Source organism: Rhodotorula graminis (assembly GCF_001329695.1).
Source record: "Rhodotorula graminis WP1 unplaced genomic scaffold RHOBAscaffold_8, whole genome shotgun sequence".
Taxonomy (NCBI): Eukaryota; Fungi; Basidiomycota; class Microbotryomycetes; order Sporidiobolales; family Sporidiobolaceae; genus Rhodotorula; species Rhodotorula graminis.
This window is the reverse complement of record NW_017264935.1, coordinates 266,279-293,007: the sequence shown is the minus strand read 5'-3', so window position 1 is coordinate 293,007 and position 26,729 is coordinate 266,279. Positions and strand designations below refer to the sequence as shown.

General features: G+C 68.3%; 8 protein-coding genes across 8 annotated transcripts; 3 read left to right on the top strand and 5 right to left on the bottom strand.

Annotated features, from left to right (window-relative positions):
* Positions 1 to 1,214: 1,214 nt before the first annotated feature.
* RHOBADRAFT_54084 (uncharacterized protein) lies at positions 1,215 to 4,654 on the bottom strand. Its single transcript, XM_018417144.1, has 11 exons — positions 4,488 to 4,654; positions 4,293 to 4,385; positions 4,106 to 4,220; positions 3,524 to 4,000; positions 3,000 to 3,442; positions 2,688 to 2,899; positions 2,279 to 2,572; positions 1,985 to 2,186; positions 1,737 to 1,873; positions 1,538 to 1,643; positions 1,215 to 1,453 (listed from the first exon to the last, which is right to left on the bottom strand). The coding sequence occupies exons 1-11, from the start codon at positions 4,604 to 4,606 to the stop codon at positions 1,252 to 1,254; spliced, it is 2,400 nt and encodes a 799-aa protein (XP_018270283.1). The 5' UTR covers positions 4,607 to 4,654; the 3' UTR covers positions 1,215 to 1,251.
* A 605-nt stretch (positions 4,655 to 5,259) lies between these two features.
* On the top strand, positions 5,260 to 7,675 carry RHOBADRAFT_44718 (uncharacterized protein; the record flags this gene model as incomplete). Its single annotated transcript, XM_018414470.1, has 10 exons — positions 5,260 to 5,592; positions 5,772 to 6,018; positions 6,081 to 6,471; positions 6,545 to 6,577; positions 6,677 to 6,850; positions 6,930 to 7,008; positions 7,091 to 7,242; positions 7,330 to 7,337; positions 7,402 to 7,553; positions 7,631 to 7,675. 10 exons carry the CDS (start codon positions 5,260 to 5,262, stop codon positions 7,673 to 7,675), a joined length of 1,614 nt encoding a protein of 537 aa, XP_018270282.1.
* A 139-nt stretch (positions 7,676 to 7,814) lies between these two features.
* Positions 7,815 to 13,433, bottom strand: RHOBADRAFT_54083 (uncharacterized protein; the record flags this gene model as incomplete). The annotated part of the gene is made up of 10 exons (XM_018417143.1): positions 7,815 to 8,131; positions 8,201 to 8,456; positions 8,526 to 9,175; positions 9,239 to 9,314; positions 9,387 to 9,668; positions 9,743 to 9,950; positions 10,019 to 10,320; positions 10,393 to 10,633; positions 10,709 to 13,213; positions 13,282 to 13,433. The coding sequence occupies 10 exons, from the start codon at positions 13,431 to 13,433 to the stop codon at positions 7,815 to 7,817; spliced, it is 4,989 nt and encodes a 1,662-aa protein (XP_018270281.1).
* A 43-nt stretch (positions 13,434 to 13,476) lies between these two features.
* RHOBADRAFT_54082 (uncharacterized protein) lies at positions 13,477 to 15,180 on the top strand (the record flags this gene model as incomplete). Its single annotated transcript, XM_018417142.1, has 3 exons — positions 13,477 to 13,528; positions 13,738 to 13,821; positions 13,899 to 15,180. The coding sequence occupies 3 exons, from the start codon at positions 13,477 to 13,479 to the stop codon at positions 15,116 to 15,118; spliced, it is 1,356 nt and encodes a 451-aa protein (XP_018270280.1). The 3' UTR covers positions 15,119 to 15,180.
* A 307-nt stretch (positions 15,181 to 15,487) lies between these two features.
* On the top strand, positions 15,488 to 17,485 carry RHOBADRAFT_44715 (uncharacterized protein; the record flags this gene model as incomplete). The annotated part of the gene is made up of 6 exons (XM_018414469.1): positions 15,488 to 15,545; positions 15,735 to 15,861; positions 15,927 to 16,348; positions 16,422 to 16,531; positions 16,592 to 16,684; positions 16,799 to 17,485. 6 exons carry the CDS (start codon positions 15,488 to 15,490, stop codon positions 17,483 to 17,485), a joined length of 1,497 nt encoding a protein of 498 aa, XP_018270279.1.
* A 410-nt stretch (positions 17,486 to 17,895) lies between these two features.
* On the bottom strand, positions 17,896 to 19,459 carry RHOBADRAFT_15945 (uncharacterized protein; the record flags this gene model as incomplete). The annotated part of the gene is made up of 7 exons (XM_018412286.1): positions 17,896 to 18,151; positions 18,254 to 18,314; positions 18,385 to 18,613; positions 18,702 to 18,935; positions 19,010 to 19,114; positions 19,196 to 19,303; positions 19,400 to 19,459. Coding segments are annotated over 7 exons (1,053 nt in total), but the record flags the coding sequence as incomplete, so codon positions are not given.
* Positions 19,460 to 19,791: 332 nt separating this feature from the next.
* Positions 19,792 to 24,793, bottom strand: RHOBADRAFT_37206 (uncharacterized protein; the record flags this gene model as incomplete). The annotated part of the gene is made up of 7 exons (XM_018413418.1): positions 19,792 to 20,101; positions 20,264 to 21,076; positions 21,245 to 21,693; positions 21,800 to 23,843; positions 23,916 to 24,012; positions 24,088 to 24,482; positions 24,554 to 24,793. 7 exons carry the CDS (start codon positions 24,791 to 24,793, stop codon positions 19,910 to 19,912), a joined length of 4,230 nt encoding a protein of 1,409 aa, XP_018270277.1. The 3' UTR covers positions 19,792 to 19,909.
* An 828-nt stretch (positions 24,794 to 25,621) lies between these two features.
* RHOBADRAFT_54079 (uncharacterized protein) lies at positions 25,622 to 26,587 on the bottom strand (the record flags this gene model as incomplete). Its single annotated transcript, XM_018417141.1, has 7 exons — positions 25,622 to 25,822; positions 25,901 to 25,938; positions 26,020 to 26,160; positions 26,224 to 26,257; positions 26,323 to 26,399; positions 26,460 to 26,513; positions 26,578 to 26,587. 7 exons carry the CDS (start codon positions 26,585 to 26,587, stop codon positions 25,748 to 25,750), a joined length of 429 nt encoding a protein of 142 aa, XP_018270276.1. The 3' UTR covers positions 25,622 to 25,747.
* Positions 26,588 to 26,729: the final 142 nt, after the last annotated feature.

The following is a 26,729-nucleotide window of genomic DNA, read 5'->3' as shown; positions in this document are numbered from 1 at the left end:
CCCTCGGTCGCGGCGAGGTACGACGTCGAGGAGACCGGGATGGGGATAGGTGGGGCGAGGGAGCTCGCGAGGCGCGGCGAGATTGGCGGGCTGGCCGAGGTCGGAGGAGGAGGCGAGGCGAACGTGCCGTCCTTGGTCGCGCCGAGGACGGGGCTTGTGCCGAAGCTCTTTGCGCGACGCAGTAGGCGCTTGGTGCCGCTCGAAGCCTTTCGAGGCTGAGGGGCGACGGCGTTTGGGGCCGAGGACGAGAACGAGGTCGAGTCTGCTGAACGGCGAGGTGTCAGTCCTGCCGGTGCATGCTCGTCCGAGGGCAGGCGGTCGGCGCAGTCGGGGCCAGGAGGGAGAGGGAAGAAGGAGAAAGGGGCTCGTACCACCGAACGCTGGCCCTGGCGGACTCTCCGCGGCGGTCTCGTGCCCGAGGTGAGCGCCGCCGCCTCGCGACAGGAAGCTCCTGCGCCCAAAGCCGGCCTCGTGGTCGCCCGTCGCACTGGTGCTGCTGCCGCCGAAGCCGAGCCCGCCGATGAAGCTGCGCTTGCGGTCGCGTCCTCGCTGAGACGAGGGCCGCGCGGCGGGCTCGACGAAGCCGAGGACCGAGGGTCGCCGCTCCTGCGAGAGCTCGTGCCGGGTTGGCGGGGCGTTTGGTGGGAGGTCGGCGAGGTGCTCGACGTCGCCGTGGTCGTGCTCGGCGGGGTGCGGGTGCGAGAGGGAACCGAGGCGGGCGCGGGTGGGGGAGGACGAGCGCGACGAGGCGGGGGAGCGAGCGCGGTCGGACGACGGGGGGCGGGACCCTCGCGGGTGAATGCTGGTGTGCGCTGCCCTCGAGTGGAGCTCAGACGAGGCGCTTGGCGGGGTCGGTCGGGGCGCAGGAGGCGATGCGGGTGTCGCGAAGACGAGCGGCGGCGAGCGCCTCGTGGGCGAGTGCGCGGGCATGTCGGTGCGGTGCAGCCCAGTCTACGCGTCGGTGGACATGCAGGCGGGGCTGGCGAGCGGTGGTCGAGGCAGTGGTGCTTGCTGCTGCGCCTCGTCGTCGTCGTTCGTCGCTCCCCTCGTTTCGGACCTCCGCACTCGACCCGTGTCCCTCCTTTTCTGCCGCAACGAGCACGCACCGAACCAGTCGCACTGCACGGCAAGAGCGAGAGCAAGAGCGAGCCCGCATAGCTGCGCAACTCGTTCCGCTGTCCGACTCTCCTCGCAGGACGCTCTCGCAGTCGGCTCGGCTCAAGGTCTCTTTGCAGCCCTTCTGCTCGTCCGCTACCGTCCCACCGTGGGTCCGACACCAACCGGGCCCATGCCCATCTCGAGGCTCGCGAGTGCCGCAACGCGCACCTCGTCGAGGTACGCCTCGATGCCGAGTGCGCCCGCTCCCGCGCCAGGCACCGGGATGAACTCGCGGTACAGCTCGTGGCGCTCATCGGCGACGAGGTTGGGGAGGGCGAGCGCGCGAGAGAGGTTGCTGCGGCGAGGGGAGGGCGATGGCACGAGGAGAGGGTCAGGATACGGTACGCGCGAGAGCGACGAGCGACGAGGCGAGACGCACGAAGGGATGAGCGTCCGGGTCTCGAACAGGGCACGGTGCAGGCGGAAGACGAGATCGGGGACGACGAGTCGGCGGATGCGGGCGAGCTCGGCTTCACGGCGAGAGGCTGCGAGGGCGGTAGACGAGGTTGTCAGCTTGGAAACGCGCACACCTCGAAGGAGTGAAGGAGAGAGAGAGAGAGAGAGAGAGAGAGACGCACCTGCCGCATCGACAGTAGCGTCGAGGCCATCGAGCTTGAGCCATTCGCCCTCGAGGAGCTCGAGCGTCGCCTTGTAGAAGTCGTCAACGTGCGCCGAGATGAGGTCGCGGTACTGCGCCACCTCGAGCTTGTTGGCGCTGCGGGAGGGATGACCGTCGTCAGGACATTGACCCAGGCTGTGACGGCGACTCGAGAGGACGAGTCCTCGGTCGGCCTCGAGAAGAAGAAGGGGAACAGCGGCGACGCACCTCGCAGCAGGCCTCCTCGCCCAGGCCTCGGCCCACCTCGCCTGGAGCTCGAGGCAGTTGAACAGCGCGACGTAGTCAAGGTGCTCGCGGATGTCGAGCTGGACGGCCGAGCTGTCGCCGACCGGCGCGGCCGCGAGCGCCGACAGGAGGTCGGCTGGGAGGCGGCGCAGGAGCTCTCGGGCGGCGTGCGGGGCGTCCGTGGCTACACGTGCAGAGGGGGAGAGAGGCGAGTCAGTCAAAGACTCGGCAAGCGAGGGAAGGCGGGCGACAAGGGCGAGAGAGACCGGGACGCACAGAGGAACCACCTCGCGAGCGCGTTCCCCTCCTTGATCGCGTCCTCGTACGTCTCCTCCTCGGCCGTCAACCACTCGAGGCTCCGAATGAGCTCCATCTGTGCCGCATCGACGCGCGCGAACGCCTCGATCATGCGCGCGTGCGGCGCGACACCCGACGGCGGCGAGCTCGCGAGCGACGACGACAGGACGAGCTCGACCGTGCGGCGCGCGATCGACGGGAGCGACAGGCCGTGTTCGCGCGACTTGCGGAGCGCGGTGTGGCGCGAGTTGACGTCCGAGTCGGGGCCGAAAGCTGTGCGCGAGAGAGGTACAGGTGAGCGACGCCGGTCTTCTACACGTTCGCGCAAGGGCCGAGCGACGACCCGCAGCTCGACCGCCTCGCGATAGGAGAGGACGACGCGACGCACTGAGGAGGAAGCGGGCATAGCTCTCGACGGCGCTCTGCTGCTCGAGGTTGCTCGCGTAGTAGGCGATGAGGTTCTCGTCCTGGTTGTGCGCCTCGAGGACCTGGACGTAGGCCTCGAGGATGCGGTTGGCGGCGTAGGCCGGCAGTGGCTGCTCGAGGAGGCGGAGGACGAGGATGAGGTGCGAGAAGAAGCGGAGGAGGTGGGCGAGGGTCCTGCGAGGGGTTAGAGGTGTCAGTCGGTGCCCGGCCTGCCCTGCGAAAGAGCGAGCGCACGGTAGCACGCCCGCTCAAAGAGGGAGAGACATGGACGCACTCAGGCTCAGTCTCGTTGGCGGCCGCCTCGAGGCGCTCGACGAAAGTCTCGAGGAGCGACTCGACCTTGCCGACGATGAGGTACGCCTGGCTGACGTGGAACGGGTTCTTGGCCGCCATGGCGAGCTCGGCGCGGTCGCTCCTCACGAGCTGCTCAAACACGTCCTCGAGCTCTTGCCGGACCGACTTGCCCTGCGCCGCCGAGCCGACGAGCGGGTCCTCCGGGTCGAGCGTCGTCGTCTTGGGGTCGAGCGGCGCGACCGTGCCGCGGTGGAAGTAGCGGCCCGAGGGCGAACTCGCGAGGCCGGCCTCGACGTGCGACTCGAACAGGGCGTTGGCGTGCACCCACACGACGTCCTCCCACGTGCTGCAGACGGGCAGGACCGACGCGACGTCGCCCGACAGGGCGCCGTACAGGGCACGCTCGTATGGGTCGAGGGTAGTCTGCGAGTTGAAGGGAGGGAAGGGACGTCAGGTAAGGCGCTCGCGAGGGCTCGGTCGAGACGAGGGAAGAGGGGGACGCACAGTCGCGGCGAGCTTCCTGCACATCGTCTTCCACAGCCTCCTGTTGGCGTTGCCCTGCACCCTCCTGTCCCGCTCGGGGCCGTCGAGCATCGCAAAGTCGTCGTCGTCCTCGTCGTCCGGCGCGAGGACCGGGTCGAACCACAGCTTGCCGCCCGACAGGCTCGCGGCGCGCCACGACTGGTCCGACTGGCGGCACAGGTCGATCGCGCAGTCGAGCTCGCCGGCGCGAACGTACTCGAACAGGCTACGCAGGAGCGCGCGCTCGTACGCGGCGTCGTTGTGCTCGAGGCGGGCGCCCTCGTCCGACGCGCGGGCGCGCACGAGCGAGTCCGGGTCGAGGGCCGTGACGAGGCCTTTGGGCGGCTTGGCGCCCGTGCGACGGAGCTGCTTGAGCTGGGCCTTGGTGTCGGGGAGGTACCCGCGGCGGATCTCGGCAGGGCGGACCGACAACGGGTCGTGGAGCCAGTCGCGGATGGCCTGCAGCGGGGAGGTGGGAGTCAGCTATCTGTGCAGGATGCGCACACTGTGACTGCTGCTGGCGGCGGCGACGCGAGGAGGAGAGAGAGGGAAGGCTAGACGGACCGAGAGCTCGACAAGAGGCTTGTCGCCCTCGATGAAGCGCTGTGCGACGACTTGAGGCGGCGTGTACGGGTTCTTGGACGACGATGGGACGGCCGGGGCGTCGCTCAGGCGCTCGCTGTGGGGGAGGGGAGAGCGAGGTGAGCCACGGGGAGGGAGGGGTGGAAGACGAGTTGGCGGACCGACGCACGTGTACAGGGTCTGGACGAGGGCCCAAGTGTTGCGCTCGAGGGTCCACGTCTCGACTGCCTCGCTGTCGAGGTCGTTCGAGTAGGCCTGGAGCCTGCAGAGGGGGAGAGACGAGGTGAGGACGAGGTTGGCGACACGGCCTCGAGGCGGGTGGGTCGCGGCACCAGTGCACGGAAGAGGGACAGACTGGACTCACTGAGCGTCGCACAGCTGGCCCCAGCGGGTGAGGAGGCCGTCGTGGTCCGACAGGAGGTCGACCTCGCCTTGTTGAGCGCGCTGCAGCTGCTCGCTGAAGGCGGCGTAGATGTCGTTCATGGCGGGTAGTCGAGCTGTACGATCAGCGCTCGCAGGTCCAGCAGGTGGCCGAGGCTGGTGCGGCTTGAGTTGAACGAGCTCTTCCTCCTCCTCGTCGTCGCTCCTCGACCCCGCACTCTGTCGCGCTCTCAGCAACGGCTGTTGTGACTTGCGAGCAAAGCCTCGCCGCCGTACTGCAGCTGCTCAGCTCGCCCAGCCCAAAACCAGCCGCGTTCCGAGCCACGCGCGCTTGCCTCTCCTCGTCCCCCCTCCGTCCTCGTCTCGCCGCCCTCTGCGCACTTGCGCCTCGGCCTGTCGCTTCGGTGCAGCGCGGCTGGCGACACTGCAGATCTGCGTGACGGGACAGTCGCAGCCGCCTTGCGCCCTGAGGCGGCAGAGCACCTGACTCGCAGCTGCGCCCGATGCCCAGCCGCCTGGTCGCTCTCTGCGCGTGTGCGGGTCGCTTGCACGGAGCGAGGCCATCCGCTGCTGGCCTTCGGGGTCACGCATGTGCTCAGCTGGTGTTCGGGCGGCTCGCTCTCGTCGCCCCCGAGCCCGAGAACTGCCCAGCACGACCTCGCCGACCTCGCCGGAGCTTGTTCCCCGCCTCGAAGCTCGCTCGCTCGCTCTCTTCCCGCCCTCGCACTCGCTCGCATACTCGGCCGTTCGTCACCATGGCCGACCTGCAATCACGCCTAGCGCACCTCGACCTGTCGTCCCTCCAGCTCGTCGCCCTCGCCCTCACCGCCGCCGTCCTCGCCGTCGTCTACCACTACCGCGACGGCCGCGCGATTGGCACTCGACCGCGTCCTGACCTCTTCCAGGTGCCGGGCAAGCGGTGGCCGCTCCTCGGCGACCTCCTCACCATGGTCAAGCACCAGGACCGCGCCCTCGACCGCTTCCTCGAGGTCCGCCGCGCACACGGCCACGAGCTGGTCAAGGACCGCTCTCGCGCCGTCTCTATGACGGTCCCGTTCCGCCGCATGATCGAGGTGTCGAGTCCCGACGTGCGTCCACCTCTCCTCGCCTCTCCCCCCCACCCCCTCCGCCTCGCCTTCTCAAATCCGCCTCGTCTCCCTGCACCTTCTGCACGGCTCGAGCGTCGTAGTCGCTCCTTGCGGCCGACTAACAGGCACGAGGGCGTCCTCGTGCACCCAGTACACGTTCTGACCTCCTCCTCCTGCAGTACCTCGAGCACATCCAGAAGACCAACTTCGCCAACTATGTCAAGGGCCCTACGTTTTACCGCAACCTGTCGCCCGTCCTCGGCGACGGCATTTTCTGCGTCGACGGTCCTGCTTGGCAGACGCAACGAAAGGCGACGTCCAAGATCTTCACGGCCAACAACTTCAAGGGCATCATCACGGCGTCGCTCGAGCGCAACCTCAACACGCTCGTCACCATCATTGGGCGCCACGCCGACCGAGGCGAGAGTGCGTCCCTCCTGTCCTTCCCTCGTCCGCAGTTCGGACCTGACTCGCTCCTCCCGCCGCAGCGTTCGACCTCGCCGACCTCTTCTTCCGCTTCACCCTCAACTCGTTCGCCGAGATGGCCTTTGGGCGTGATCTCGGCTCGCTGTCGACCGAGACGGACGAGCAGATCCCGTTCGCCGTCGCGTTCGACGAGGCGCAGTGCATTTCGAACGGCCGCTTCACCAACCCGCTCTGGCCCGTCCTCGAGTTCTTCAACGGCAACCGGTCCCGCATGGCCGAGCTTACCAAGATCATGGACACGTTCGCGTACAACGTCATCGACGAGCGCGAGCGCGAGGGCTTGGGCAACTTTACCGGCGCCGACAAGAAGGAAGCCGGCGAGAAGGACCTTCTGAGCCTGTACATGGCCCTGCGCGACGACAACGGGGCGCCATTAACGCGCAAGATGCTTCGGTGCGTCCCCTCTTCTGCCCGTACCCTGTCCTTTCGAGCCGTCCGGCTCACCTTCTCTTGTTCACGCCCGCAGCGACGCCATCTTCAACCTCATCATCGCCGGCCGGTGCGTCTCTCCCTCCTCTCCTCCCTCCTTTCTATCGCCCCTCCTCTCTCTCGCTCGGCGTGCCAGAGCGTCTGACCTGACGATCTCTCTCGCCCGCAGCGACACGACGGCGCAGGCCCTCTCGTGGACTTTCTTCCACCTCATGCGCGAGCCTCAGCACATCGCCGCTCTGCGCAACGAGATCGACTCGCTCGGCTCGGTCGACTACGAGACGTTCAAGAACCTGCGCACGACGACGGCCATTTTCCAGGAGGGCCTGCGCCTCCACCCGAGGTCCGTGCACGCCGGACTTGCCTCGGACCGTCTCGAGGACATGGATCTGACCAGCGCACGCCGTCCTGTACATCCACAGTGTGCCAAAGAACGTGTGGCAGGCGCTCGACGACGACGTGCTGCCGAACGGCGGACCTCGGATCGAGAAGGGCGACAGCGTGCGTCCTGCGTCTCTCTCTCTCTTTCTCCCCCGGCATCGTCCGCCAGCACGCTCACTCTTTCGTCTCTCCTCGCACCCAGGTCTTCTGGTCTGACTGGGCAATGGCTCGCGACCAGGCCGTCTGGGGCCCGGACGCGGCAGAGTTCAAGCCGGAACGGTGGCTCGACGGCGAGGGCTCGCTCAAGCGCGAGAGCCAGTTCAAGTTCCACGCGTTCAACGCCGGGTACCGCGTGTGCGTCCCTCTTTCTCATACTGTCACTCCCGGGGCCTGGCCGTCGTGCAAGAGCGAGCGCTGACGACCTTCTCAACCACCCTGCAGTTGCCTCGGTCCGTCCCTGCCCTCTTTACACGTCTCTCTGTACCGAGCTGACCGTTCCTTCTCGTTTAACAGGTCAGAACCTCGCCCTGTACGAGGGTACCGCCGTCCTCGCCGACCTGTTCCGCGCGTTCGACTTCCAGTTCGCGCCCGGCTACCTCGAGAACGTCAAGATGGCCGACACGGACCCGACGCCGATGTACAAGGGTGCATTGACGCTGTCGATGGTGCGCCTCTCTCTCTCTCTCTCTCTCGGTCGCTCGAGGAGGTTCGCAGGCCGACGACTGACGAGCGGGATCCACAGGCCGAGCCTCTCAGGATGACGGCGACGAGGCGCACGACGGCATGACGCATGGATCTCTCTGTACCTTCTCGGGCACGTTTGTGAATACGGAAAGTCAGTGCCTTGCGAGTTTCGAGCCTCGCTTCGAGGGAGAGAGAAAGAGAGGAGAGAGGCGGGAACTCGTCTCTATTTCTCGCACGCCCACCTACGCGCTCCCTCTCAGCCGCCGCACTGCCTCCTCCTCCTGCTCAGCGCCATCTCCCTGCGCGACGTCGAGTCGCTGCACCCACGACCGTGCCCACCGCGACACGAGCTCGTTCCCGCCCGTCCCGAGCGGACCCTCGTCAAGGTTCTTGCTCGCCTCGTTGAGCTTGCGCAGCGCCGTGAGCGCTTCCGACGACGACGACGAAGGGGCCGAGGACAGGAGGAGCGAGTCGAGGACGGCAAAGTCGATAAAAATGTTGCTCCGCTCGATCGCGAACAGGAGCGAGGTCGGGTTCTCGAGGGCCGACAGGTCGCGCTCTGTGGAGCGAGTCAGTCAGTACTCGTCGCGACAGAGATAAAGAGAGAGGGAGAGAGAGAGGGACGCACCAAAGTCGGCTCGTGCTTCAACCGCGAGCAAGTCCCTCGTCGCCTCGCCTCCTTCCTCAACCGCGCGCTCGACCGCCTTGCCCTCGACGAGCCTCGCGCCGAAAGCCCGCTCGGCGTTCTCGCGCACGACGGGGTCGTCGTCCTGCATGAGGCGGGCGACGAGGTGCAGGTACGACGGGGCGAGAGCGGCAGGGAGGGACGAGTGTGGCGAGAGGGCGAGCAGGGCGAGCGAGGCGGCTTCTCGCGACTCGACAGACTGCGAGAGGTCGGCAGGTCAGTACGGGATGCGGCAGAGAAGGAAAGAGATAGAGAAGGCGGGACGCACCTCGTCCACGCCGCTCGCGACCCGCAGCACCTCGAGGACCGTGCGCCGCTCGTCCTCGCTCCGAGCAGCTCCCGCCAACAACGGCAGGACCGCCTCCCTCAAGGGCACGATCGGCGTCTCCTCGTGGAGCTCTGCGAGCGCCTGGTACGACGACGAGGCGGGCCCTGCGCCGCCGAGCGACCGGACGAGCTCGGCCGCCTGGACCCGCACGTCGCCGGCGTACTTGCCGTCGAGCACGACGCTCGCAAGCAGCTCTGCTGCCGGTCGCGCCGCGTCACCAAGCCCTTCGAGCGCGGCGAGAGCGGCGCGCTGCACCTCGATGCTGCGTGCCTGGACGCCGCCCTTGGCGAGCGCGACCTGCTCGGCGACCGAGGCCGCCGACGCGAACAGGACCTGCCAGCTCGAGCGGAGGAGCTCCTCTGCGCTCGGGAGGTGGTACGCCTCGGCGCTCCAGTTCTCGGCTTGCGAAAGGTACGAGAGGGTGAGGTCGGCGAGAGGCGACGACGCGGACGAAAGGGTCGAGGGAAGTCGCAGGGCGATGAGGAGGAAGGAGGAGAGGATGGCGTAGGGGAGGGTAGGACGGAGAGCTGCGGTCGTTGTCGCTGTCGGAGGGAGGATGGACGGGACGAGGCGAAGGTAGACGGCCGAGGCTGCGAGCGAACGAGGGCTCGTGAGCTCACGCTCCTCGCGAAACAGTGAAGCCTGGGACGCACCCTGTTTCTCCTCGACATTTGGGAGGAGCACGTTGGCCTCGAGCAGACGCTGGATCTGGACGAGACGACCGTGCAGCTGCGGGTCGGGAAAGATGGCGGTTCAGGCTGACGATTCGGGGGAGGACTGAGGAAGAGGACGTGGGCGCACCTCATCGACCGGCATGCTCGCCCTGTCCACCTCGATGCCCTCGAGCAGCTCTGCCGCCGTTGCGCCGACCTCGTCGGGCGCGACGAGCCCGGTGAGGGCGTCTCCTGCGGCGTCCCGAATCTTCCACACGCGGCTCTTTGCGCACGCCTTGACGATCGGGAGGAACGGCGCCGAGTAGCGAGACGCAGTCGGCAAGCCAGCCAAGTCGACGATGCGGCGCGGCGTCTGGAGGAGGGAGAAGAGCATGAGGATGGAGAAGAGGGGCGAGTGCAGGTTTGACGACTGTTCTCGAGGCACAGGGTCAGTGTGCTGGGCCAGCGTGAGACACAAGATACGAAGAGGGAGCAGGGACGTACAGCTTGGGCGTCCTGGCTCTCGCGCCAACCGCGCTCGAGCTCGGCGAGGAGGACCTTCTCGAGCGACGGGTACTGCCCGAAGAAGTCGTCGATCGTGAGGCGCTTGGCGAGGCTCGACGGGTTGCGCTCGAGGTTGGTGCGGCGAGCGTTGAAGGCGCGAGTGATGAGGGTCGCAAAGAGGAGGAGGGCGACGTTGCGGCAGATCCAGCTATTCATGCGGAGCACGAGGGAGAGTCAGTGACGCGGCGACAGGCAGAGGACGACGGTCGGGCTCACTTTGGCGACCAGAAGAGGCTGATCGAGACGAGGAAGCCGCGCTCGACGTAGGGTGCCGCTGCGAGGCCGCCCTTGGCGTCGAGGAAGACGGTGCGGATCGTGTTCATGCCGTGGACGCGCGACGAGTCGGTGATGTCGGGCGTCGTCGACTCGGCGATCTCGAAGAGGCGAGAAAAGGCCGCGTCGAACGTCGGGCGAGACGAGGGAAGGATGGTGAGGAGAAGGCCGAGGATGATGAAGGGGAGGGCGGCCGAGCGGCGCGTGATCGAGATGCGCGCCGAGACGATGTCCTCCAGGTGTTGCTGCGTGAAAGAGATGTTAATGCCGGGCATGTAAGACGCAGAGACGAAGAGGAGCGGGAGAAGAGGACGCACGTCGAGCCACCGCTCAGGCAACTTGCCGACCTCGGGCCACTCCTTGCCCGCCGCGAGCAGCGCCGCCGCACAGCGCGTGTAGCACGGATGCAAGTTGGCGACCGTGCCGCGGTGGCGAGCGAGGCGCAACCACGTGCCGAACAGCTCGCCGATGGCCCGGATCTCGTCGTAGCTCCACACCTGGCGGAACGACGCCGTGTCGAGCTCTGACGGGATGCGCAGGATCGTCTCGAGGAGCTCACTGTGAGAGGACATGTCAGTAGATGCTTGGCTCGGTCGGAGAAAGAAAGGGAGAGAGAGAAAGAGTGAGACGCACCCAGCCTCCTTCATGGCCCTCCAGCACGCGCTCAGGATGATCTTGTGCTGCACGCCTCCCGACCCGGGCGCAACCTCCTCGTCGTCCGCTCCCTCGACGTCTGCCGCACTCGCGCCACCTGCCGCCGCGGCCGCCTTCTTCTCGCGCTCGAACCGGATCGCTCGGGCCTCCTCATTGTCGGCCTCGCCTTCGGCGCCGGCGTCGGCCGCCCCGCCCTCGGGCGCCCTCGCGGCGAGGACCGGGCTCGTGACGTCCCACACGCGCTGCACGACGTCCCTCGCGCGGTGGAACAGGGCGCGGCGCTCGTCGGGCGTCGACAGGAGCTCGCCGTCGAGGGCGTGCGGCGGGATCGACACGAACAGGTGCCGCAGCGCGAGGAGGGTGCCGTGCATCGGGGCGGCGGCGGCGGCCTGGGCGAGATCGGCGTGGTAGTGCGACAGCTGCTGCTCGATGAGGTCGAGGAGCGACGAGATGAAGGCGAACCCGCGCGGGCCGGCGAGCGTCTCGGGGCCCTCCTGCCAGCCGCCGACCTGCCCGAGCCTGAACGACGACGACGACGAGCTGGCGGCACGAGCGCTCGAGCCCGCCTCGAGACCCTCGAGGACCCACTTGCGCCAGACGAGGCCGACGATGCCGGCGCCCGCGCTCGCCTCGGCCTCGCGCCCGCTGCGGATCATGCGCAGAGCGGGCAGGAGGAGCTCGCGCTTGGCGCGCTCGGCGCCCTCGGGGCCCTCGTAGCCGGGCAACGGCGCCGGGAAGCGCTCGAGCGTCGCGATGACGAGGTGGCGCAGGGCGGTGTAGGTCGACAGGAGCTGGCGGAGGAGGGTCTGGGTCGTGGCGGCGTTGACGAGGTGGATGGCGAACGGCCAGCCAAAGTCGGGCTCGGCAGGGGCGGCAGAGGGGGACGATGCGCGGTCGGACGAAGACGGCGTCGACGGGCGGCTCGAGGCGGCGGTCCTCGCCTGGCCGTGGTCGCGGATCTGGCGGTGCTGCGCCTGGAACGAGGGCGTCTGGGTGCGGGTGCCCTTGCGGTACGACGAGTAGCCCGTCGTCGCGTCCCTCGCGCTCCCGCCGGCCTTGCCCTCCTTGCCCGCCTCGGCGGTGCCGTCGACGTCGGCGCGGTACCGAGGGTCGACTCGAGCCTTGAGGGCGAGGTCGAGCATGCGCAGCGAGGCCATCTTGATACGGTACGGCCTCGCCGGGTTCAAGTTGTCGCGCGCGACGAGGTCGAGGAACCAGGCGATCCAGGCTTGCGCCGCCTCGAGGTACTGCTGGGCGGCGGCGACGCCGTCCTTGCCCTTGGCGATGGTGCGGTTGGCGCGCCACGACGAGTCGCGCAGGCGGACGAACAGGCGGCCCGTGAGCGAAATGGTCGACATGCGGAACTCGCCCTCGTCGTCGCCGAGCGAGTAGGCGTAGAAGGCGCGCAGGAGGGGGAAGGTCGAGAGGGGGAAGAGGAGCGACGACGAGGCCGACAGGACGAGGAGGGACAGGGCCGAGGTGCGGAGCGTCGTCGACGAGTGGTGCAGGCACGCGGCGAGGAGCGCGGTCGGGAGCGCGACCTTGCCCGCCGGCGCCGCCTTGTCGGTCGCAGCGGTCGACGTCGTCGACGCGTCGAGCTCGACGAGGTTGAGCGCGTTGCCCGTCTTGAGGAGGGCGAGCGACGTCTCGAGGTCCTGCTCGTCCATGCTCGCCGCGCTCGAGTCGCCGTCGAACAGGTAGCCGCCGGCGGCGAGGATGGCGCGGAAAGCTGCCTTGCGCTTCGAAAAGACGCCGCCGAGGACGTAGGTCGTCACCATGTGGCGAGTGCGCGCGTCGCCGTGGCGGCATGCGGCGAGCGCAGGGCGGACCCACCACGTCTCGTCGCCGCTCGACGACGCCGACGCCGACGCCCAGCACTTGTCGATCCACGCGAGGGCGACCTTGCCGATGACGGGCGCCATCTCCTCGTTCTGCTGCATGGCGACGAGGAACCGGCGCACGACGCCCTCGCGCACGTCGTCGCCCGAGCCCTCCTCGCCGGCGACCGGCGGCGCGGCAAAGGTGGCATAGTCGTCGACGGCCGTGTGGCGGAGGAGGACGTCGAACACCTGGAGGCCGCGCTTGCTGTCGTACGCGTCGGCGAGGACCTTGGCCTGGAGGGCACGCGCGACTTGCGGGAAGTCGAGGACGGTCGGGGCGGCCAGGGCGAGGATGGTCGACAAGCACGACTTGAGGCGCTGTTGTGCCGAGGTGATGTGGTTGTCCCAGGCGGTGTACAGGGTGGCGCTGAGCGACACGAGGGTCGCGAGGGACAGGTCGGCGCGGACGGACAAGAGCTCGTCGGGGTGAGCTCCCGCGGTGAGGACGGCTTTTGCGCGCAAGAGGAGGTAGTCGAGGGCCTCGAAGGCAGACGTGGTGGGCACGGGAGCGTTTGCGGCTTTGCCCGTGGCCGACTGGACGGCTTGCTGAGGCGAGGTCGCAAAGGGGAGGACGAGGTTGAGGGCGTCGGCGTAGCTCAGAGGTCTGCGGGTAGGATGAGGGTCAGTTAGATGAGGTCCTGACGAGGCTCTCACCCAGACCCGTGGACGCACTGGTGCTGCTGGAGGGCGGGCGAGTGCGAGTCGAGGTTGGCGGAGCTGGCGGTCGCCTTTGAGCTCTTGGCATCGCGCGTGAGTCGCTCGCGCAGGACCAAAAGTTGCTCGAGCTGCTGTTGAGCCCGCTCTGGCTCTTGAAGAAGCACCATGGGGAGCGAGGGGCGGTCGAGAGGGAGGAGGAGGTTGAGAGAGATGAGGTTCACGGTTACCTCGGTCTCGTCCCTCGCTCGGCTCGGGCTTCCTTGTGAGCGCGTCAAGGCTCTCCTAAGAGTGCGTCTTGCCCTCTCACTCGTCCCACGTCGTCCCCCGGGCGGTCCCCGTCCCCTCCCCCTCCCTCCCCGCCGCCTCCGTCGTCCGCCGGCACTCGCCTCGGTGGCAGACCCCTCCAGACTGTGGCGCACAGTTTGCCGAGCTGACCAGAGTGGCCCCCCTTGCCCCCGTTCCCTCCCACAGTGCTCGCGCAACTTCCGCTCGAGGTCGTCGACCACATCGTCCAACTCGCCCTCGAGGGGCCCGCCTTTGGCCGCCCCAAGCGCGGTAAGCCGTCCTTCTACTCTCAGGGTGTGCACAGTCGAACAGTTGAGCGGGACTGACCTCCGTGCCCCTTCCTGCAGAGCGCGACCTCGCCATGATCCTGTGCCGCACCTCGCGCGCCTTCCTCCCGATCGGCCGCCGCCTCCTGTACCGCCTGCCGTTCGCCGGCTTCTCCCACATCTCCAAGACCAACTGGAACCGGGCCATCGCGCTGTACACGGCCCTGTCTCGCAACGGCGGCGCCCTCGGTCGCATGGTTCGCGGCATGTACTACCTCGACGTGTGGTGCGAGCGCCTCGCCGCGCTCCCTGTGCCCGACGGCCCGCACGCGTTCGACTTGCGCGGCCAGTCTAACAAGGCGTTCGCGTGGCAGGCGAGCATGGTCGCCGCGTGCCCGGCGCTGCGCTTCGTGTCGGTCAAGGTCCACTCGACGAGCGAGGCGACTGCTCTCCACCGAGCGCTGCGTCTGTCGACGACGTCGCTCGAGGGCATCAAGATGCAGAGCAGCTCGCCCGCCGAGGTCGAGCTCGCGCTCCGCCTGCTCGCCAACCTGTACAGTGCCGGCGCCCGCCTCAAGATAATTGACCTGTCGTACCTTGGCTCCGCCATGACGCACACGGTGCCTGGGGAGTGCAACCCGCAGCTCAAGAGCCCTGTCGAGGTCCTGAGTCTCGGCGTCGGGCCGGCGCCCGAGAACGTCAAGCCGTTCGCGGCCTTCTTCCCCGTGCAGGCCGGCGTCCTTCGCAACCTCGAGCTCGTCGTGCCCGTCAAAACGATCCAGTCCGACCTCCTGCACCTCCTTCGACTCGCAGGAAGCTCCATCACGGACCTCGCGCTGTCGAGCCTGTGGCACGACGCCGTCTCGGAACGCTACTCGCGATACGGCGTCGGGTTCGACGGTCCCGTCTTCCCTTCCGAGGCCATCGCGCTCTTCCCGCACCTCGAGAACCTCCAGATCACGTCCTTTGGTGGCCTGTCGATGCACCGCCTCGGCCTCATCCAGCAGCACTGTCAGTCCCTGCAGACTCTCAATGTCGCAGGCTCAACCTGGCTCGCCGACAACCCCGCCCTCTCGGCTCTCGTCACGCCCCAGTACCAGGAGATCGTCTTTTCCGAGCCTCAAGTCATCAAGCTCCTCGAGGGCATGCCCGAGCTCGTCGAGGTGCACCTCGGCAGCGTGCCCGTGCGCGCGACGAATCGCCTCCCGTCGCTCACACTCGCGATGAGGGCCAAGGGCACGTCCCTCGACTTCCTCGCGTGCAGCGGTCGCTGCCCGTCGTGCGGCGACTACCACTATTGACGGGCCGGCACGAGGACGACAAGACGGCCCGCGAGGACGGAATGCGCGCACGACCCGCTTGGACCCCTTTTCCCCTTCGATCTTTCCTCTCTCCGTCGTCGACGCGCTTGACCCTGTACTCCCCTGTCCCCGCCTGCAACGTCGCCTTTGCTTCCGTCGCTCTTCGTCCCTGCGCAGAGAGAGTTGCGCTGCAAGCGGGCCGTCGGCGCCGGCACGGCTCGGCGTCGCTCGGCGCACACGCCCGTCCTCCCCGCTCGACGGCTCCTGTCCGCGTCAAGATGAGCTCGCCGAGGCTCGGCGCGTGGCGTGCTCGAAGCTTGTCAGCCGTGAGCTCTGGCTCGTCTCGCTGCTCCCTCTTTGTCGTCGAGCATGACCGCCACTCTGAGCGCGCTCGACCTCGCGTCGCTCCTCACGGGCTATCTTTCGCGTGCGTCTCCCTTACTCTCTCTCGCGGACCTGCAGCGACACCGACTGAACGTCGACCGCTTGCGCGCAGTCGGCTGCTCGTTGTGGAGCGCCTTTCCGCAGATCTACCTTCTCGCCGGCTTTCCTCCGACAGGCGCGTCCTCTCTCTCTCTCTCTTCGACGAGTCGATCTAATCCTTACGCTCGTGCAGGCGGTCCTCATCCCTGGATGCTTGTCCTGTGGCTCCTCGGCGACGCGGCGCAGCTCGCGGGAATGTACATCCACGGCGCGCTCGAGACGCAAAAGCTGTCGGCCATCTGGTTCGCGGTCGGCGACATGTGCGTCTCCTCCTCCTTCTCGTCGTCCCGGCCAAGAAGGAGAACTGACCGGACGAGCGCCGCAGCATCATCGTCCTCGAGATGGCCATCGGGCGAGGGCTCGTTCCGGGCACGAGCTGTTGGACCCGCCGCAAGCTCGCGAAGACGCACACGCCCGTCAGCGTCGGCGAGGACCAAGATGCGAGCGTCGAGGTCGAGGACGTCGGCTGGGGCGCGACGCCCGTCGCGCAGGGCTCGTCGGAGAAGAAGCGGCGCGGCGCACGGACCCGCTCGCGCGACTTTGTCGGTCGGTGGATGCCGGACGTCGACGGGCCGAGGGTCAACGCGGCCGTCCTCGCTGCGCTCCTCGTCGTCGGGCTCGCCGTGTGGGGCGCGCTCGACGTCGCGCAGCGCGACAAAAAGCCGGCGCTCGAGCCGGGCGAGCGGCCGCAGAGCACGGCGAGCTGGATTGGGTGGGGGACGGCGCTCGGCGGGACGATCCTCTACAGTACGCTCCTCGTCTCTCTGTATCTCGACCGTCCTGCACGCGAGACGCCGCTGACCTTGCCCGTCCGAAACAGACTTTCCTCGGCTCGTCCAGATCCGCAAGATCGTGCGCGACAAGGGCCTCGAGCACACGAGCGTGTGGATGTTTATGTGGCTCGCGGCGCAGAACTACACGATGCTCATTGTGCGTCCTCCCGCCCCTGCACGAGCACGAGAGCCTGACCCAAATCGCTCGCGCTCGCAGTCCATCTTGACCGTGTCGCATACGCTCGACGCCGGCTACGGGCAGGCGCCTTTCCTCATCAACGTCGTCCTCGCTCTCACGCTCGACCACGTTGTGCGTCACTCGTCTCGCCGCACGCCGTTCAGCAGCGAAAATTTGACCTTCCCAAGTTGCCTGTCCCCCGCTTTCCTTTCCCTCCTCCCCCTCCCTGGCCTCGGCGCTCTGCAGATCGTCTCCCTGTGGCTCAAGTATCGTCATACTCAACGTCCCGACTCGCCTCAGCACCTCCTCCCGCACCCAACGCAAGCCGGCGTCGCCTCGCTCCTCTCCCGGCACAGCCGTTCGGCCTCCCTCCTTCCTCCCTCGCCGCCCGTCAGCCCCCACGAGCTCCAAGGCCGCGAGAAGGACAACGAGCGGGTCCGGCGCAAGCTCGCCGACTCGTACACGGCGTCGCTCGAGCGTGAGCGCGCTCGAGCCGCCGGCCGAGCGTCGAACTTGCCCGTCCTGCCGCGCCGCGCTCTCGCCCGCCGCCTCGACGCTCACGCCGTCGTGGAGAAGGGCGAGCTCTCGGCACTCGGCGAGCACGTCGACAGCAGCGGCGACGAGGCGGAGCAGGAGCGGCACGCGACGTGGGCGCGGCAGAGCGCACGGACTCGCGAGGAGCTGCAGCGCCTGCGGCTCGCGAGGCACAAGAGCGACGCTCGAGCCGAAGCGGGCCTGCGCGAGGAGCTCGGTGCGTGGAAGGAGGAGAGGGCGAGGCGGGGCCTGCCGTTGCGGAGCGAGGACGAGGACGACGACAGCGGGTTCTCGAGCTCGCAGGGTCACTCGTCCTCGTCCGAGGACCGTCCGCTCACGAGCAGAGGGCGGGCGAAGGAGCCTCGCCGAGGCGTCGGTACCTTGGCGGGTCGCACGTAGTGGTGGGAGCGAGAGCCAGGAGCGGGCGAGGGAGAGAGGGAGGGGAGGAAGGACGAGAAGCGGAGCTCGCCGCAAAAGAGACGAGGCGCCGGCGCCTGTAGACTGATAGAGGCTCGTTGCATGAAGAAAGTACAATCAACAAAGTGTCGCACGTCACGAGAGCTCCCCTTGCCGCCGTCCGTCCTCGCCCTCCTACTCGAGCCGGCTGCGCTTCCTCGCTCCCGCCGCTGCCGCCGTGCCCGAGCCGATGCCGAGCGACGCTGCGCTTCCGGCCGCGTAGCTCTGGTACTTGCTGCCGAGCGTCGAGTGCTGCATCTTGGGGTCGGCGTCGTCGTGCGAGACGCGGCGGAGCGGGTACGAGACCGAGGGAGGGAGGTGGGAGAAGGCGCTGCAGACGACAATCGAGTCAGTTAGTGCGACGGTGAACGACTCGTCGTGGCGCTTGTGGCGACACCAAGGCGGCAGAGACCTCGAGAGGAGAGGAGGACGCACTTGACGTGAGGCTTGGGCTCCTGGGCCCACCAGTCGTGGCACAGGGCCGCTCTCGCCGTGATACGCTTGGTCGGGTCGTAGATGAGGAGCTGGCGCATGAGGTCGTAGGCGAGGGAAGGAGGTGCGCCGCGAGGCAGTCGGCCGTTGAACCACTGCGACAGGCAGTCCTGGTACCTGGCGACGAGGGACAGGGAGTGTCAGGCCGATGCGCCCTGCAAGCCCGTCGTCCAGTTGTCCTCGAAGGCCGGACGGGCAGTCAGAGAAAGGCCGACGCACCTGTCGAGGCGAGAGAGGTTGGTCCACTCGGGGAGCTGGACGACGCCGGGCCACTGCTTGGCTGCGAGCGCGAGGAGCAGTTCATGAGCTCCGGTCGACGAGGGTAGACATAGAGAGACTGCAGAACGCACCGTCGACCGTGCCGAGCACCTCGAGCACCCTCGTGAGCTGGTCACGCTGGAACGGGACGCCGCCCTTTTTCGCGCCGAGCTCCATCTTGGCCTCCTCGCCCTTGAACATGGGCCGCAAACCGAGGAGCTCGCCGTAGATGCAGCCCATCGACCACATGTCGATCGCGGGCGTGTAGTGCCGGGCGCCGAGGAGGAGCTCGGGCGAGCGGTACCACACCGTGACGACGATCTGCGAGTGCGGCCGAGCGTGTCAGTAGCTCGAGTCCGGCACTTCGTGAGGGTAAAGAGAGAGAGAGAGAGAGTGCACGTGGACGCACCTTGTCGCTCGTGTAGAGGCTCTGGAGCGGCTCCTGGTACAGCCTCGCGAGGCCGAGGTCGCCAATCTTGACCTGGCCCTTCTCGTTGACGAGGATGTTGGCCGGCTTGAGGTCGCGGTGGATGATCCAGTTGTCGTGCAGGTAGCTGACGCCGTTGAAGAGCTGCCACAGGAGCGACTTGAGGACGCCGAGCGGGAGCTGGGTGCGGGTCGACGAGTGATGATGGATGATTTGCTGCAGGACGACGCGAGTTAGCGGGACGTCTTGCTGCACGGGGCTGCGGAAGACATGAATCGAGAGGGACGGACCAAGAAGTCGTGCTCGGCGTACTCAAACACGAGGTAGATGCTCTTCTCCTCGAGCATGACCTCCCGCAGCGCCGTCACGTTCTCGTGCGAGATCTCGCGGTTGATCTGCAAGGGGAGGGGACGGGTTAGTGGCTCCGTCTCACCGATACATCGACAGGGAGAGGAGGAGGAGGAGAGGGGACGCACCATGATCTCCCTGCAGGCCGACTGCGAGATGCCCGTGTAGGTGACGACCTCGCCCTCCTTGTCCGGCTTGAACTTCTTGATCGCGACCAGCTCGCCCTCATCGTCTCCCTCGTCTCGACTCAGCTTGAGGCGCTTGCCCGGCGTCGCTGCGCTTGGCGTGCCGAGGAGGCCGGCGGGCGAGGCGTCCGAGGTGTAGTTGCGCACTCGCGCCTTGTAGACGCGGCCGTAGGTGCCCGACGAGAGGAAACCGAGGATCGAATAGCGTCTGTGGGCAATGCGGCTGGTCAGCTTGCTGGCGAGGAGGAGCAGGCGCGAGTGGAAGGTGGGAGGCGGAGATGGCGCGAGAGGGGGCTCACGAGAGAACGGTGGGACGCTGGAAGTCGCGCTTCTGCCTGTACAGGTCGTGCGGCGTCTGGACGAAGCCGGGAAAGGGGCTCTGCGGCGGCATCTGGTGCGAGAGGGAGGAGAGGAGGAGGAGGTGGGGAACCGCTCCAGCTGATGAGCGACCTCGACAACACAGCTCTTTGTGCACGGCCTGAGAGGCTCTCGGGCTCACGCTAGCTCGCTCAAACAGACTGGCGCAAGCGCAGCCCAAGGCGAGACCGAGAATCGCGACACCGCTCCATTGCGATTCGAGGAGAGAACGAGTCGACGTCTACGCCGACCAGGGCCAGGAACAACGACATGCTCGAAGAGAAGACAATACCATGCCTGCTAAACAGATACACGAGGCGGCGGCGGCGAGGTAACGCCGTGCCCGCCGGCTGCTCCGCCTCCTCGACCCTTGCCCTTCCCTCGCCCGCCTCCTCCGCCTCGCCCACCTGCTGCGCCACCGCCGCCGCCCGAGCGCTTCGGCGTCGACGTGCCCGAGGACGGGGCCGACGCGCCGGGCGTGAACGGGAGGGCCTCGGCCTGCAGCGACGTCGTCGGGACGGCGGGTGCGAGCGCTGGTGCGGGCGGCGTCGCCGCGACCGCCGGCGCCTTCCTGCCCTTGCCCTTGCCCTTGCCGCCTCCTCCTGCTGGAGCGCCCGAGCCCGAGCCGCCCTTCTTGGGCGCTTTGCCCGCCACCTTGGCCGCCGCGAGCTGCTCCTGCTTGACCCGCTTGCTCTCCTCCTCGAACCAGCTCAGGAACTCCTTCTCCTCCTTGAGCTCCTGCTCGCGCCGCAGCGCGTCGGCCTGCTCCTGCGCCATGACCTCGGCGAGCGACCGCTTGGCCTTGTGCGCGTTGACGGCGGCGACCTGAGCCCGCTGCTCACTCTGGATCGCCGCGAACGACGACGCGGTCGGGCGCGCGAACGGGTCGGTCGGCGACGACGCGACGACGGCGACAGGTGCAGGAGGAGGCGTCGGCGAGGGCGCCATGCGGTCGTAGTTCTGCCACGGCGTGTCGGAGCCGCCAAAAGGCGTGCGCGGGCTCGGCGACGCCTTGGAGCCCGACGGCAGCCGCGACGGCGTAAAGACGGGGCCGAGCGGCACGCCGGGCGACGCTGCGACTGGCGCAGTCGATGCCAAGCGCGAGGGCGTCGGCGGCGCGGCGGGAGGTGGGCTGCGGACGCTGGTCGAGCCCGACGCCGACGGGACGGGTTGAGCGGACGGCCGGCGCGCGAGCAACGCCTGCTGCTGCTCCTGGATGCTCGCGAGCGACGACGTGCGCTGCGGCACGACAGGTCGCCATGAGGGCGAGGACGTCGTGAGGCCGCTCGGAGCCGACGACGGCGGCTTGGCCCCGCTCGGACCCGCGCTCGCTCGTCTAGGCGGCGTCGCCGCCGACTCGCTCGCCATGATGCTGCGCAGGTCGAGCGGCGCTGCCGGCTCGACGACGGCGGCCTGCCACGGCTGCAGGCGCATCGGCGGAGGCGAGCCGAGCGGCATAAAGCTCGCCTGCGACGGCGACGAGCCGAGCGGCGTGACCGACGAGCGCCGTCTCGCGAGGTACGGCTGGCCCGCCGCGTACGACGGCCCCGGTGCGGCTCCTCGCGACGGCATCGCCGACGACGGGTCGAGAAGGAAGTCTTCGTCGAGCGCGAACGGCTCGTCCGCCTCGCGCACGGCGGGGAGCGACGGGCTCAGGTTGGGCGACGCCGACGGGCCGACGCTCGGGCGCATGCGCGGCGACTTGGTCGGCGCGAGCTGAGGCGACGTGCCGGGCGAGAGCATGGACGGGGAAGGGCGAGGAGAGGGAGGGACGGTGGCGGGGCGGTACCGCTTAGCGGCGCCGGTCGGTCGGCCGACGTCGAGCGAGTCGTAGAACTCCTGGTGACGCGGGAGGAGCTCCTGGAAGAGGAGGTTGGACCGCGACACGGGCATCTTGGCGCCCTGGCGCTCGCGGACGAAGGCGGTGAGGGCCCGGAGGAGGTCGTGCGGGAGGTCGTCGAGGAGGTACGTCTCGAGGGCCGTCTCCATCGACGACGCGAGGAAGTGCATGCACGCTCGGCTCAGGTCGTGCGCCTCGTAAAAGGCGGCGTCGCACAGGATCGAGCACACGTTGTGCAGCGTCACTGCGAGAGGCGGATTATCAACGAGTCAGTACAGGGAGAGAGAGAGAGGGAGAGAGAGAGAGGGAGAGAGAGAGAGGGAGAGAGAGAGAGGGAGAGAGGGACGCACCGAAGCTGCGCAAGACGGCCGAGCACACCTGCTTGAGCTTGTCGAGGAGGAGCTCGTTGGCGGCGGCGAGGACCCGGACCGCAAAGTCGACGTACTCGTCGGCCGAGTCGCGCTCGACGGCCTGGAACAAGCTCATGCCGGCGTCGCGGTACACGTGCTCGAGGACGAGGCTGACGACGTCCCACTCGAGGTGCGAGAAGTCGAACGTGACGACGCCCGACGACGATCGCCGAGCGCGGTGCCAGTCCGGGTCGGCGAAGAACGTGGCGAAGAAGGCGCACCGGGCGCGCAGGACGACCGAGTGGGCGCGCACCTCGCGGTCGGCGAGTCGAAGGACGACGTCGGGCTTGAGCGAGGCCGGGAGCGTCGAGGCGACCTTGGGCGAGACGCTCGCGGCGAGGAGGTCCGTGAACGAGCTCGCGAGCGTCGGCGCCGGGACCGTCTTGACCTGGCGCTCGAGGGCCTGCGACAGGGCGTCGAGCTCGAGCGCCTTGGCGAGGGTGCGCAACTCGAGCTTGACGGCGCCGACGTCGAGCTGGTTCGACTCGGCCTGCGACAGGGCCTTGCGGAGCGGCAGTCCGACGCGCGAGTCCCACACGGCGGGAAAGTCGTCCGAGTACAGGTAGTGCACGACGAGGAGCGCCGCGAGGCCCGAGCACTCGAGCTCGAGCTGGCGGTGCGTCGCAAAGTGGCGGGCGAGGACCGGGCTGCGCGCGGCGAGGACCGTCTTGTGGACCGGGATCGAGCGCACGCCGACGTTGATGACGGCGTCGGTGCCGTTCTCGCTCGTCTCCCACGTGAGGTCCCACCGGCGCAAGACCTCCATGAGCTTGGTCGCGACGGCAATGTCGCGCTCGATGACGGCGTCCGTGTCGTCATCGTCGTCGTCGTCGTCGTCGTCCTGCTGAGGCCGCTGCGGCCGAGCGGGAGGCGGTGGCGGCGGGCCGACGCGCTCCCAGTGCGGCAGGAGCGCGAGGAGGTCGACGGCGAGCGACGGGCCGTCGAGGTCGATGAACCGCAAGGGCACGTCGGCGCGCAAGGCGGCGAACCCGCCGGTCGAGTTGGCCGCCACCTTGATGACACGCTGCAGGTACGGGACGCGCGAGAACTTCCAGCCGCCCTTGCGCTCGCCCGAACCGGCGGCCGACGACGACGAGCCCGACGGCGACGACGACGAGTCGAGGCCGAGCGAGAGCGACAGGCCCGACTTGGCCGACGTGCTGTCGAACTTGCGCGACCGGATAAAGACGTGGCCCGACACGGTGCAGATGATGATGGTGCCGTCGATGCCGACGCCGACGTCTGTGACCGACGTGAAGCTGCGCCGGAGCGTCCAGATGCGCGTCGGCTTGGGCGCGAACCGTGCGCCGCGCCCGGGCGATGCCGTACCGTCGCCGCTCGTGCCCGCGAATGCCGCCGCCGCTCCAGTCGACGACGACGACGTCGACGACGAGGTGGGCATGGCCGACGCCGTACCCGAGTCGAGCTGGAACGTGAACACGTCGCCGAGGCTCGACAATGCGGCGAACGTGTTGCCGCAGGCGGCGAGCTTGCTGATCGAGGGCTTGGCGTCGGTCGCGGTCGGGCGGAAGGCCATCATGTGGCGCGGGAACGGGTCGAGCGGGAACGCGACCTTGACGTACGCCTCGTGGTACAGGACGACGACGTCGCGGCTCTCGAGCAGGCACGCCGTCGCGTTCTCGGTCGCCGTGAGCTGGCGCACGGGCTGCGTGATGCCGAGCGTCACCTTGCGCGGGAGGACCTGCACCGGGTTGCCCGCGATGGGGAACCCGAGCTGGCCGCGGTTGGTGCCCCACGCGAACAGCGAGTCGGCCGTGAACACGACCGTGTGCGTACGCGACGCGGCGGCGCCGATGACGACCTCCTTCTTGAGCGCGCCGACGACTCGACGAGGCGTCGCCTGGATCGGGTCGTCCTCGTTCGACTTGGAGAAGGGCGACGGGCCCAGCGTGTCGAGCGTGTACCCGAGCTGCGAGAACCGGTTGAGGCCGAACGTGTAGACGTCGCCGGCGGTCGTGATGACCTGCAGGGAGGGAGCGAGTCAGGTCGAGGGCTCGTCGAGTCGGCCGAGTAAGAGGGAAAGAGGGCGACGCACGACGGTATGGTCGGGAGAGAGCACGACCGACGAGACCTGCTGCGGAAAGTCTCGCAACGGCGCGAACGTGAACTGCGTCTGGTTGGTCGGGCCGAGCCTGCGAGGCGTCGAGGCACCGTGAGCTGCGCCCTCGAGAGGAGAGAGAAGGAGAGGGAGAGAGAGAGGGACGCACCGTCCGCCGGTGCCGTAGCCGCACAGCCGAATGTTGTTGCTCTTCTCGTCGGTGACGATGGCCGTGTGGAGCCGCGCCATGTTGACGTCCTTGACCCGGAGCGGCTCGAACGCGGCGAGGCCGCGCGCGCCCTCCTCGCGGCGGAGCGCGACGCGCTCGGGCGTGTGGCGCTCCGAGTCGGACGCGAACCCGAGCGTGTAGTTGCGGTTGCTGCCCCACGACAGGAGCTCGATACGGCCCGGGTTGAGCGGGTGCGTCGACAGGGGCGACGACGAGAGCGGGTTGGTGCCGTCGACGGTCGAGTTGTACACGTCGAACGGCGTGAGGCCCTCGCGGTCCTTGAGGCGCGTGTCGGTGTCGTCGCGTTGAAGAAGGAGGCGTGCGGCCGGGATGTTCTGCGGGCGAGGGAGCGAGAGGTCAGGGCCCTGTCGCCGAATCGAACGGGAAGGAGGACAGAGGGACGCACCCCGGCGTACAGCGCCCTGTGCAGCGCGCTCCACCCGCTCTCGGCGTCGGTCGCGTTGACCTGGAGGCCCGGCGTGCTGAGGAGGAGCTCGACCCAGTCGAGCGCCCACGGGTCGTCCTCGACGACGGCGAGGTGCAGGACCGTGAGGCCGAGGTGGTTGCGGCGGTTGAGCTCTGCCGCGATGATCTGGCGGTCGCTCGGCCCGCCGCCGCCGCCGCCGCTCGGCCAGCCGGACGACATGGACGGGCTCTTGCTCATCGCGCTGCCGCCGCCGCCCCCACCGCCGCCGTCAGCACCGCCCCCTCCTCCCGCTCCTCCTCCTCCTCCTCCTGTGCCCGCCTCCTTGCCCGCGGTGCGCAGGAAGGTGCGGGCCTTGGCGATGGCCCTTGACGCGAAGAGCGCATGGAGGTCGACGTGGCTCATGCAAGGTAGGGGCGGCGAGACGCTTCTCGAGGCTGGCTGGCGGGCGGGGGCTTTCTCCTCGGCACGGGATGCGAGGGAGAAAGGGCGCGCGCGAGCTAGTCGAGGAAGGGGGGTGCGCCGCGGGTGGTCGAGGCGGCTGGCGGCGGGGCGCTGAGACGAGGCGCGGGCGAGGTCGAGCGAGAGGACGGCGCCGGGAGGAGAACGTGCGGCGGCGGTGAGTGGCGACGGCGAGGTCGGGGGAGTCGCGGGCGGGCTCGATGACGGTTGTAGTGGTGCTGGTAGCTGCTGAGCTGTGTGCACGGGCGCAAGGGTCAGACGTGGTCGAGCACCGACGCTCGAGGTGATGAAACGTGAGGCGAGGGCGATCGGTCCATCGCTGCCGGGACGGCTTGGAGGGAGGGTGGGACTGGCTGTGAGCGTACCTGGTGGTGCTATCAGGCGCAAGAAAGGGCGCAAAGAGCGAGAGGCGCGAAGATGGTCGGGTGGCAAGCCGCGGACTCGTCCGGCTCGAGTCGACCGCGACGACAGCGACCCCACAAGAGCTCCTCGCTGCTCGGCTAGCATTGTGGGTCTCTCTTCGTGGCACATGCGCAAAACTGCTCCCGCGCGAACCCAACTCGCCGGCAACGAGAGCTCGAAAGCGAGGAATGTCACACAAGCCCGCGTTGCATAACCCGGTACAGCATCTGATACAGCTCCTTCTGCGCCGCCTCGAAGCGCTCGGCCCGTCGCCGTCGTCTCGGGGAACGCTGTCGAACAGAGCGCGGGCGCTCACAGGTCGAGCTGCTGGCGGACGTGGGCGCGGATCGACTCGTCGTACTCCTCGCGGTGGTCGCGGTACATTTTCTGCGAATACGTGGCGGCGAGGCTGTGTCAGGAGGGCGTGGGCGTGCGAAAGAGGGACAAGGGGAGGCAGGGACGCACACAGGCGTCGATGTTAGCGCCCGACTCGAGGTTGGGCTCTGCGCACGGCAGCAAGTCGCGACGTCAGCCCGCGCTCGTAATGAGCGGAAGGAGACGAGTCGAGTGGCACGTCGACGCACCGGCGAGCATGCTGATGACCGAGAGGAGAATCTTCTCGACGCTCTGGACCGGGCTCCACCGCTCGCTCGCGCTCTCGTACGAGTTGGGGTCGTCGCCGGGCGCGTGCAGGATCGAAATGCACACCTCGCCGTTGGCGTAGACTGTGTGGCGAGGGGCACGAGTCAGCTGCCGACTCGCACGAAAGAGAAAGGCGAGGGACGCACTGTTGGGGTGGAACAGGGGCGGGTCGAATTTCATCTGCAAAGGGGAGCGACGAGGTGAGCTTCAGGGTTGCCGGCACAGGACGCGAGACAGGGACGGACCTTGGGCGGGCTGAGAGGGTAGTCGCGCGGGAACTTGAGCTCTGCCTGGAAGACGCCGCCCTCGAACGGCGTGTCCTCTACGAGGGACGAGGAGGGGTCAGCCGAGCTCCGAGGCAGGTCGAGAGGGGGGGACGGACCGGGACCCGAGATGAGGCAGGACCACGTGAAGAAGTCGTCCTCGGTGACGGGGCCTGTAAGAGAGGGGACGAGAGCGAGGAGAGGGGAGGGGGGGGGGGGGGTGGGGGTAACTATCACCAACTCCCATAATATTCCCGCTTGCTCTACCCCCTCATCCCGCCCAAACTATTTTTTCCTGCTCTTTTCGGACCAAGGCCACATTTTGCCCTCTACCCCTCCCCTGTATCGACCTCCAGTACCCCCTCGTCTGCGTAGCTGTATGGCGACCT

Excerpts from the sequence above, each read along its gene's own strand:
- RHOBADRAFT_54084 (XM_018417144.1), bottom strand. The coding sequence starts at position 4,606 with ATGAACGACATCTACGCCGCCTTCAGCGAGCAGCTGCAGCGCGCTCAA. Across the intron at positions 4,001-4,105 it reads AGCCTCTTGTCGAGCTCTCG|GCCATCCGCGACTGGCTCCA; the intron begins GTCCGTCTAGCC and ends TCCCCGCTGCAG. Across the intron at positions 1,644-1,736 it reads CGCTACTGTCGATGCGGCAG|CCTCTCGCCGTGAAGCCGAG; the intron begins GTGCGTCTCTCT and ends CCGCCCTCGCAG.